Source organism: Salvelinus sp. IW2-2015, linkage group LG27, assembly GCF_002910315.2.
Source record: "Salvelinus sp. IW2-2015 linkage group LG27, ASM291031v2, whole genome shotgun sequence".
NCBI lineage: Eukaryota > Metazoa > Chordata > Actinopteri > Salmoniformes > Salmonidae > Salvelinus > Salvelinus sp. IW2-2015.
The window spans coordinates 27,400,382-27,412,342 of NC_036867.1; the positions used below are offsets into that span (position 1 = coordinate 27,400,382).

The 11,961-nt window shown below is 40.9% G+C and overlaps 1 protein-coding gene across 1 annotated transcript in view; it reads left to right on the forward strand.

Annotated features, from left to right (window-relative positions):
• Positions 1-2,407: 2,407 nt before the first annotated feature.
• Positions 2,408-11,961, forward strand: part of LOC111953194 (NALCN channel auxiliary factor 1-like) — a 75,124-nt gene continuing 65,570 nt past the window's right edge. Inside the window, exon 1 of the mRNA XM_023972309.2 lies at positions 2,408-3,585. Coding sequence (XP_023828077.1) covers positions 2,881-3,585 — 705 coding nt within the window. The 5' untranslated portion in view covers positions 2,408-2,880. The remainder of the gene's footprint in view (positions 3,586-11,961) is intronic.

Sequence of the window (11,961 nt, forward strand, 5' to 3'; positions counted from 1 at the left end):
TGTGTGGTGTGTGTGTGTGTGTGTGTGTGTGTGTGTGTGTGTGTTGTGTGTGTGTGTGTGTGTGTGTGTGTGTGTGTGTGTGTGTGTGTGTGTGTGAGAGAGAGAGATTTATAAAGAAGGAAATTCAATAAGACAGACAGACAGAAACTTTTTTTTCTTCTCTATTGGCCTCTACAGCAAACCTCTCTATCAAGCGTACTCTGTCTGCATCACCTACACTACACTCTGCTGTATATAGCCACAGCTCTCAGACCAGCTAGCTCTCAGACAACTGGGCCCATATTCTTAAAGCATCTCATAGTAAGAATGCTGATGTAGCTTCAGTTTTAACTTTTGATCATAATGAAAAAGATCACATGGACAAGGGGGACCTGATCCTAGATCAGCACTCCCACTTTGAGAAGCTTTATAAATATGACCCCTGACCTCAGTTCAGTTTTCTCTCGTGGCCAATGCCTATAGATTGCAGTCATCAATGGCAAGGACACAAAGTGATGCAGAATAATTCCAAATGCATGATGGGTTGTTTCTTTCCACTGACCTTCTCTCATGCTTTACTTTGGTTCAACTGGGTATTTACAAAGGATCCGTGAAGGAGTAGTAAAGACATTTGTATGGAGAATAGAGAAGGAACTAACAAGTATTCTACAGGAGAGAAGGAAGAGAAACTGAAATGAGTTCAAATTTGTTGCCAGGAATCTTTACCAAAGCTCATCTAGCTATTCACCTGTTTTATGCAATCTATACCACTCCGGATCAAATCAAATCAAATGTATTTGTCACATACACATGGTTAGCAGATGTTAATGCAAGTGTAGCGAAATGCTTGTGCTTCTAGTTCCGACAATGCAGTAATAACCAACGAGTAATCTAACCTAACAATTCCACAACTACTACCTTATACACACAAGTGTAAAGGGATAAAGAATATGACATAAAGATATATGAATGAGTGATGGTACAGAACCGGCATAGGCAAGATGCAGTAGATGGTATAGAGTACAGTATATACATATGAGATGAGTAATGTAGGGTATATAAACATAAAGTGGCATAGTTTAAAGTGGCTAGTGATACATGTATTACATAAAGATGGCAAGATGCAGTAGATGATATAGAGTACAGTATATACATATACATATGAGATGAGTAATGTAGGGTATGTAAACATTATATTAAGTGGCATTTTGAATTGGCTAGTGATACATTTTTACATACATTTCCATCAATTCCCATTATTAAAGTGGCTGGAGTTGAGTCAGTATGTTGGCAGCAGCCACTAAATGTTAGTGGTGGCTGTTTAACAGTCTGATGGCCTTGAGATAGAAGCTGTTTTTCAGTCTCTCGGTCCCTGCTTTGATGGCAGCCTGACTGACCTCGCCTTCTGGATGATAGCGGGGTGAACAGGCAGTGGCTCGGGTGGTTGTTGTCCTTGATGATCTTTATGGCCTTCCTGTGACATCGGGTGGTGTAGGTGTCCTGGAGGGCAGGTAGTTTGCCCCCGGTGATGCGTTGTGCAGACCCCACTACCCTCTAGGATCGTTAGTTATGTAACTGTTTAAATGAGAAAGAAAAACTTWTGTTTGGTTTTTAAATGGTGTGTTTCAAATGTATCTTTGCTTTTATTGCAGTGTATAGGCTATACTATTTGCTTTGTCTTTGAAGGACTGTTGCAAAATAAGCCTGTGGGATAAAAGAGAAACATACAAAAAACAAGGTCCACAGCCAAACAAACCACACAATACATGATCGGTGGCCTTGGATACAATCCTGAACCTGTGTCACCCTGAATGATTGATTGTGCCATGATTAAATGTTATATTGTTGTTATATAAATGTTATAATGATTGTATAATGACATGCACCTGATGAACATGTCAGACATACAAATGAAAGGAGTGTGTGTATTTTAATTTCTTTTGACCTTGATGGAAGTATTCACATGGCCATAATTCAGTAATAATTCTAAAATAATGCATGCATGCTATACATACAGAACACACATCAACCCCTATGGGTCAGATCAGACTAAGTGTATTTTTTGTTGTTGTATTCAATTCCACTAGTGGGGGAACCCTTACAGAAATGAAATCATTCCCGGGTTTCAGGATCATCGACAGCTATCACTCGAACGCTATGGCTGCGTTTTGTGACTGATGCTAAATATTTCATATTCAATTTTGTCATCCGTTAGGCTACTTGTTGAGCAGACTCTCCTGTCTCTCGAGTCCACACTATTTCCTAGAATCTGTTTTAGCTTTCAGAGTAGCTGGATGGCAACTGATGCTGCACCTTCTGAAAACAGAGCCTCCAGGTGCGTCAGAATGGAACGGTCGCAGCTCTAAAGATGTCGCGCATGATACAAAAAAAGTGTTCCAATAAGAACATGATGGTGGCAACTAACCCAGGACCAAGATGACAGTGGACATCAAAATACAACTTCTCAGGCATTTTGCCGCCTAGCAGACACGGAAGCGAAAATCACTGGGCTGACATAGAACCCAGCCCTCATCCGAGAGCCACGACCGGCGGATTCAAGTCGAACGTAAATGCAGGTTGCCGTAAAACGGGTCTACGCAAAGGACCAGTGCTGAGCGCAGGCTAGAGGAGAGGAGGGGGAAGCGAGACATGTTGCTACAGAAAACTAGCATCTTCATCGGAKAGCCATGGAGAACGCGGCCCCATTAAATCACAGCTTAATCTCCTCAAACACATTAATTGAATGTGAATTACAGATAATCGCGGTGGTAAACCAGCAGCACTACCTAAGACCCAACATTTAAGAGGTGAAAAACCCAAATTAGACCCCAAGTCAATGCATGTTGTGGTAGAGAAACCCCCACGGTGGAGTCGGCCGGTGAAGAAGCGCGTTWCCAAAATATGACCWGGGGTGCTTGGACGTGTCTGCAGCAAGAAGACGGCTTCAAACTCTGGCTAGAACCCCGCGAGAACGAAAARCCATTCACCGACTCAGAGAGGGCCCAGAGATGGCGACTGTCCTTGGCTTCACTCTTGTTTGTAACCATTCTGCTCTCTGATCACTTATGGTTCTGCGCCGAGGCGAAATTGACAAGGACCCGTGATAAGTTTGCATTGACGGACATGGGAGTTTACCCWTCTGCAAACCCMATCCCATCATCCARCCTCCATTTAGCACACAGCAGCCTCMGAGAAAACGAATATGCTATTTTTRTAGGGAATTCTACCAAACCTTTGTGGCGACTTGAAACTTGCCACCACGATAGTTTATCTAAAAACTGCTTTACTTTTGATGACGCCGATCATTTGTGCAAGGACCTTTTGGAAAAAGAACGGACCCGGACAGTAAATATAAGTGATTTGTACCTTTCYTTTTGTAATTCYTATTCTCTTTTGGATTTGTTTTAYGGGTCTACGAGTCCGGACAATTTGAACTGCAGTCTTGACGTGMTTATTGATGGCGATGTGGCGAGGTGCAGCCTGTGCGTCCAGGCGTACCAGCGCTACGACCAACACGCCCTGGAGAAATATGAGGAATTTGAGCTTATGACTCAGAAATATGAAACGGATGCATATTCAGTGAGAACATGCATGGATGAATGCAAGGTAGGCTGACGGGGATCATCCCCCAATCTGTTGATTTTGGCTAAATAGATTTGGTCCCATACAGTCGTCAATCGTCATGGTAACTGATGGCAGATTCAAGGAGATCCTMTGCTCTCTTATCAGAAGGTTCAAGCAGGATGAGAAGCATATGGCCTTGTACTCTAAGGTCTTGCATGTGTGTGTCTTTGGTTGCTTTTCCCCCAATTGAGGAGTTTTAAATCGGTTGTGGAATGGAGAAAGGGCCAGGCCTTGCGGTGTCATAACTTTCCTTCCACAGGCTTCACAATATCACCAGAAGTAGGCTATTATTTCCAAGCAAATATCCCCCAGCTTTACATGTTAATTCTTTCTGTAAATTAKGATATTTTCTTTTAGTGCTAGGCTAGTATATGGCAAAGACTACAGTAGCTGGTACTATTTTCCTATTCATGCATCACCCCGCACCGCATGCAGGTGGTGGTCTTTTTTCAGTATTGTGGTGCGCATGCGGTGTAGCGGCCACTCGGTGCCAGGTGTTCCGCCATGGCCACTCCACTCCACATTGAGTACATTTCAATAACGTTATTAGGGCACCGGTGGTTTCCATGCCTAATCCGCTGGACTGGCCTTCCCCCCGTCGCATTTGGCACTGTTTGCTCGTTATTCGCCTGCTGTAGCCTAGGGCAGTATTTTTTCAGTCGTAAACTCGACAATGGCGTTGACACATAATTACGACAGCTGCTCTCTTTTTATCACATAATTTATACCTCAAATATGACAATGTGGCCTGGAGGAAGCTCCGACCGTGTAGTTTTGTTTTACACTTCACCGACTGGTTGGTCAAGAGCCATTAAAAAAGAGGCCTATGTTCCAGTGTGCCCTTGCCATCTCTATTCGGTAATCGTATGCAACATTCACGAGTAGTCTGCCTGGAAAATATMGTTTTTTCTGCATTCAGGGATTTTGGTGTCAGATTTCCTGTGCTTTTATAGGTTCAGTATAGAATTTTTGTATATTTTCTATTTAATTCTTTAAAATCTGCCACTATGGACGCGGATGAGAGCTGTCCATGGTTCTGAAATCAATCTATAGAAAGCCGACGCTCCAAGCGAATGGCAGCGAATGGTCAGTATTCATAAATCAGTCAGTGAAAACAAACAAACAAACACGGTGTGGGGTAGAGTTGCTCCTAGACACTGATCTTCGGTCAATTTTGCATTTTTCCCACTAATGGTTAAGGCTAGGATTGGGGGTGGGGGGAATGGGGCATCACCTGAAGTGCTCTATGAACACAGGTGTTTGTAAACCCGACACATGAGTCATGATAATAGTGTGTGTGTGTGGTGCTGAAAGACAGCTCCCAGCCTCCCACCAATAGGCCAGGAATCACTGTGATGAGGATGCAGTAATAACCACACAATTTTTCGACGATTTTGGCAGGATACTTTTGGCAGGATGCTTTCATCCATGTGGAGCTTATTGTGGTTTGATAATGATGAGATAACAAAACAAAAACATTGGCCTACATGCTCATATTTGTTTGATAATTATCAAGGGATATCTCCATCACTACTAAAGATTTGTTTTCTGTCTTATCAGTATTTTCAGTTGATTTGTTATTTTTTTCTTTTGACTTTCAACCTCTTTTTCTGTCTATCTCATGCTGTCTCATCCTCTCCTCCAGTACTCCCTCCATCCCTGGTTTTGACAGGCAGATGATGGATGTTGAAGGCATCACTGTAAACCCCAAAGCATGTTTTACTCAAATACGTCTAGTAAGTTGTGCTCAAAGTCAATGAAAATTCATTATTACTTAAAATGTTAATGTGGCACTGACTCGAAACTAAATGAGAAGTCACACCAACATTTTTTTTAAAGATACAGAATAATAACAAATTAACTTTTYCCCCAGCATGTTGATTTTATGTAATTGTTTTTAATATCTGTGTTTTGGCATGTACATTGAGTGATTGATTGATTCAATGTTATGCTACACAAAATACTTTTTGTAAACTAATCCAATTATTGAATTTTTGCATCCATTACTGAAATGGTTCTTTACCTTCGCAGTCATTATGAATGCAGGTTGCRGGTGAATACAAATCTCAACTGTTGGATAGCCTAATGCAGGCTAGATTCCAATAGGAATTATCACTTTGCAAGCCAGCATAATGCCACTTACAATTAGTGTTTCAATATTCTAGTAAATTTCCCAGGTTTTCCAGAAATCCTGGTTAGAAGATTACTGGAAAAAATGTTTGGGAAAGTTTGTGCAATTTTGCAACCCTACTTGCAGGCCTGATGTGGCCTGTAAACTATGAGTTTCAGGCCACTGTATAACGCCTTTCGGTATATGTAATGGTTAAATTATAATGATAATATTCGCCTAGGAACTCAGTTGGGGAAGGCCACAGGAATGAAAATTTATGAATTCAACAACCATCTCTCAGTCACTAACAAATACAGTCATGGGTGGTAACTATACAATTCAATCGAAAAGGCAAGGCACACTGGGAAATCATTGGAGGCGTGGCTTAGTGGGGGCGGTCAACTAATAATATACCTTACAAAAAAACCTGCATTTGTATTACTCACATGAAGGTAGTACTGCTCACTTCAGCTATTTAAGTTTCTTAACTTATTTTTAGGTTGTCGCTTTACTAAAAATGTTTGAGTACCCAGAACTTATCCAGTTTTAAAGTATTGGGTGTGTTGTCATTAACTTTGTAATACAGCGGGCTCCAAAATTACTGGCACACCTGACTGGCAATGCACAAACAATACTTAAAAAAATATAAACAATATCATTATAGAGATAAACAAAAAATAGCAGCATGTGAGAAATACTGTACTTTGTTAATGTTTCAATGGAACCCACCAAAATAATTTTTTGATTTAATTAAAAATCAATGTTCTCCAAATCAAGGTTTCACAATGAACATCTGAACAATGAACAAATTGAACAAATTAAACCAGGAATTAAATTCCACTCATTTAAGTTTATATRAGTCTTAAGGAACAATATTGAGCCATTACATTACTTCCTGTTTCACTAGGGTTTAAAAATGGGGTAACACGCATGCAATATCCCTTTGTCATCCAACACCATGAAGAAAACAAAAGAACTGGCAGTTCAAAAGAGACAGATAGTCGTAGACCTTCATAAATCTGGTAATGGCTACAATAAGATCCACAAACGATTGAATATACCACTGAGCACTGTCAGGGCAATTCATAAACAATTCTAATGATATGAACAGTTGGAAACCTCACGTGTAGAAGATGCGAATGCATTTTGCCCCCAGGATAGGGAGGAAGACACAGACGCAAGCGCTTGGAGTTTGCCAAACGTCATTTAAATGATGACTGGAAGAAGGTGCTCTGGTCAGATGAGACCAAAATTGAACGTTTTGGTCAGATACAGCATCGGCATGTTTGGCGTCGAAACAGAGATGCATACAAGGAGAGGCACCTCATACCCACGGTGAAATATGGTGGTGGTTCAGTGAAGTTTTGGGGCTGTTTTAATTCCAGAGGTCCAGGGGCACTGGTTAAGATTGATGGCATAATGAATTCCACCAAGTGCTGACAATCTGGTTGCCTCTGCCCAAAGGCCTGGGACTTGGCCGTAGGTGGACTTTCCAACAAGACAATGACCCAAAACATACCTCAAGATCCACACAGAAATGGTTCTGTGACAACAAAGTCAATGTTCTGGCATGACCATCTCAGTCGCCAGACTTCAATCCAATCATGCCTGCATCCCAAATCCACCCTATTCCCCAAATCAATCAATCAATCAAAATGTATTTATAAAGCCCGTTTTACATCAGCCAATGTCACAAAGTAATATACAGAAGCCCAGCCTAAAACCCCAAACAACAAGCAATGCAGATTTAGAAGCACATTCAGGGCCCTCAAAAGTAGTGCACTAAATAGGGAATCGGGTGATTTGTGTGTTTTTTCTCTCTTTAACCTGTTTTGGGCTAGGGGGCAGCATTTTCCCGTTTGGATGAAAAGCGTGCCTAGAGTAAACTGCMTGATACTCAGTCCCAGTTGCTAATATATGCATAGTATAAGTAGATTTGGATAKAAAACACTCTGAAGTTTCTACTGTTTGAATGATGTCTGTGAGTATAACAGAACTCATATGGCAGGCGAAAATCTGAGAAAAATCCAACCAGGAAGTGGGAAATCTGAGGTTTGTAGTTTTTCAACTCTTGGGAATCGGGTGATTTGTGTGTTGTTTCTCTCTTTAACTACATGCTTTTGCCATCGAGTCACTATGTTAGCCTGGTCCTATATCGGTTTGTGCTGGCTTGCCAACTCCTATCGTCAATGTTTGGTGTGAAAATGAGAATAGGAGTTGACAAGATAGCGCAAACAGATCTGGGACCAGGCTAGAGTCGCTATGTGTCACAATATAGTGTGCCTGATGTAGTGCGTTCGATTGGACAAATGACTACTGTCACAAGGTCAGGTTCACAGAGAGGTCACACTTCAGTTGGATGGAAACATCTGGACATAGATACTTGTGGTCCTGTGTGGCTCAGTTGGTAGAGCATGGCACTTGTGGGTATGTCTGTGTGTTTAAGTGGGGGCTGGTGGCACTTTACATTGGTGAATAGGCTCCTAGTAATGGCTGGCACGGAATTAATGGAATGGTATCAGCCATTACTATGAGCCGTCCTTCCCTCACCACAAGTGAGTGAGTGATCCCTCTGCCCCCCCCACTTTCTAAAAATAATCCATTACATTTACCTGTCTAAAATTGTAATCAGTTACCTAACTTTTGTATTATCCAAACTCAGTAACGTAATCTGATTGCATTCTGTTACTTTTAGATTACTTTCCCCTTAAGAGGCATTAGAAGAAGACAAAAATGTATGTTACCAATTGAACGACATCTATTGCAGGATAAATCAATGTTAAAGTTTACATAACTGGCCAAATATGGATTTTACATTTTACTTTATGAGTTGGTGATGTAGGTTTCTTCTAACCCATCGCTTTCTACTACATATAACAATACGATTAAACGATATCTCTAATTTAAAAACCAAAGTCTATCAGAATTCCAGTCATTCSAATAAATGTTATACCCCCTGATCTTCAAGAATAGGACTTGGAAATATAGTATATATTAGCTAAATTGTTTTACCTGACCATGACCCCAAAACTAAGGACTTATTAGCCAGCCCAACTCTATTGTTTATGATTTTGATGTCATCGAGGACTGATTGGGCTCATTGATTCAAGTTGAAAAATAAATGCTGCGCTCATGGAATGGCATGCTTTGAGCATTACTGAAAAATGCTATTTACATGTCAAAAATGAATGCCATATRCTGCATTTGCTATAGGCCTATTGTTTAACTTTTGTTGGTGACACTTTGATATCTTAATAATATGCAGCTGTTTAAAGGGCAAATCCACAGATGAAACAATAACAAAATCGACACCCCACCCCTGTTTTGGTCAAAAGCTGAGGGATGGGCCTGCAGAAATGTAACCACTCTCAGATTAATAGACAGAGCTATGGATGCAMGGACCGACCATATATGATATCAAAATGATTGTTTTAACCATTTTATGAGGCTATAGTGTGTTTGTTTACATTTACAATGTTTACAAGCATTGGAGAAGCTTATATTTTGGGTTCTCATGGAGTGTGACAGTTGAACTAAGCTCATAAGGCATTTATAAATTATATTCTTGAAGAATATAACTTGGCTAAGGAGAATGTAAACTTCCAACTTCAACTGTATATATATATACAGTTGAAGTTGGAAGTTTACATACACCTTAGCCATTTAAACCCAGTTTTTTTCCAAGTAAAAATTCCGTGTATTAGGTCAGTTAGGATCACCACTTTATTTTAAGAATGTGAAATGTCAGAATAATAGTAGAGAGAATGATTTATTTCAGCTTTTATTTCTTTCGTCACATTCCCAGTGGGTCAGAAGTTTGCATACACTCAATTAGTATTTGGTAGAATTGCGTCAAACGTTTCGGGTAGCTTTCCACAAGCTTCCCACAATARGTTGGGTGAATTTTGGCCCATTCCTCCTGACAGGGCTTGTGAAACTGAGTCAGGTTTGTAGGCCTCCTTGCTCGCACACACTTTTTCAGTTTTGCTCACAAATTGTCTATAGGATAGAGGTCAGGGCTTTGTGATGGCCACTCCAATACCTTAACTACGTTGGCCTTAAGCCATTTTGCCACAAGTTTGGAAGTATGCTTGGGGTCATTGTCCATTTGGAAGACCTATTTGCGACCAAGCTTTAACTTCCTGACTGACGTCTTCAGATGTTGCTTCAATATATCCACATAATTTCCTTGCCTCATGATGCTCTCTATTTTGTGAAGTGCACCATACCCCTCCTGCAGCAAAGCACCCCCTCAACATGATGGTACCACCCCTGTGCTTCACGGTTGGGATGGTGTTCTTCGGCTTGCAAGAATCCTCTTTTTCCTCCAAACATAACGATGGTCATTATGGCCAAACAGTTCTATTTTTGTTTCATCAGACCAGAGSACATTTCTTCAAAATGTACGATCTTTGTCCCCATGTGCAGTTGCAAACCCTAGTCTGGCTTTTTTTATGGCGGTTTTGGGGTCGTGGCTTCTTCCTTGCTGAGCGGGCTTTCAGGTTATGTTGATATAGGACTTGTTTTACTGTGGATATAGATAGTTTTGTACCCGTTTCCTCCAGCATCTTCACAAAGTACTTTGCTGTTTTCTGGGATTGATTGGATGCAAAAAATTGTAGACCTCCACAAGTCTGGTTCATCCTTGGGAGGACTTTTCAAACACCTGAAGGTACCATGTTCATCTGATGCATTCTGTCTCCTAGAGATGAATGTACTTTGGTGCAAAAAGTGCAAATCAATTCCAGAACAACAGCAAAGGACCTTTGAAGATGCTGGAGGACACTGGTACAAAAGTATCTATWTCCACAGTAAAATGAGTCCTATATTGACATAACCTGAAAGGCCGCTCAGCAAGTAAGAAGCCACTGCTCCAAAACCACCATAAAAAAGCCAGACTAGGGTTTGCAACTGCACATGGGACTGCACATGGGGACAAAGATCATTATTTTTGGAGAAATRTCCTCTGGTCTGATAAAACAAAAATATAACTGTTTGGCCATAATAACCATCATTATGTTTGGAGGAAAAAGGGGGAAGCTTGCAAGCCGACGAACACCATCCCAACCGTGAAGCACGAAGGGTGGCAGCATCATGTTGAGGGGGTGCTTTGCTGCAGGAGGGACTGGTGCACTTCACAAAATAGATAGCATCATGAGGCAAGGAAAATTATTGGATATATTTAAGCAACATCTCAAGACATCAGTCAGGAAGTTAAAGCTTGGTCGCAAATGGGTCTTCCAAATGGACAATGACCCCAAGCATACTTCCAAAGTTGTGGCAAAATGGCTTGGACAACAAAGTCAAGGTATTGGAGTGGCCATCACAAAGCCCTGACCTCTATCCGATAGAACATTTGTGGGCAGAACAAAAAAAGTGTGTGCGAGGAAAGAGGCCTACAAACCTGACTCAGTTACACCAGCTCTGTCAGGAGGAATGGGTCAAAATTAGCCCAACTTATTGTGGGAAGCTTGTGGAAGGCGTCCCGAAATGTTTGACCCAAGTAATTTTTTTTAAAGGCAATGGTACTAAATACTAATTGAGTGTATGTAAACTTCTGACCCACTGGGAATGTGATGAAAGAAATAAAAGCTGAAATAAATCATTCTCTCTACTATTATTCTGACATTTCACATTTTCAAAAATAAAGTGGTGATCCTAACTGACCTAATACAGGGAATTTTTTACTTGGATTAAAACTTCTTCGGGATCAGTGTCCCTTCCACGGGTCGGTTGAGCTAACGTAGGCTAATGCGATTAGCATTAGGTTGTAAGTAACAAGAACATTTCCCAGGACATAGCACTGATCCCGAAGAAGGTAAATGTCAGGAATTGTGAAAAACTGAGTTTAAATGTATTTGGCTAAGGTGTATGTAAACTTCCGACTTCAACTGTCTTTATATACTGATATATTATATATATATATATATATATAAAAATCAAAAAATGGATGTAGCCAACTATCAAAATTGTGCAAGCTTGAGCATGTGTCCATCCTCACTCAACTCGACTCACTCACTCACCCTCACTCCCTCACTCAATCACTCACTCACTCACATCACTCACTCACTCACCCACTCACTCACTCACTCACACTCACTCAACTCACTCAATTCACTCCTCATCACTCACTGTCACTCACTCACTCACTCACTCACTCACTCACTCACTCACCATCACTCACTCCTCACTCACATCACTCACGTGTAGGTTGTTTTAGCAACTAAAGCGATGTGTGCTCAACCGTA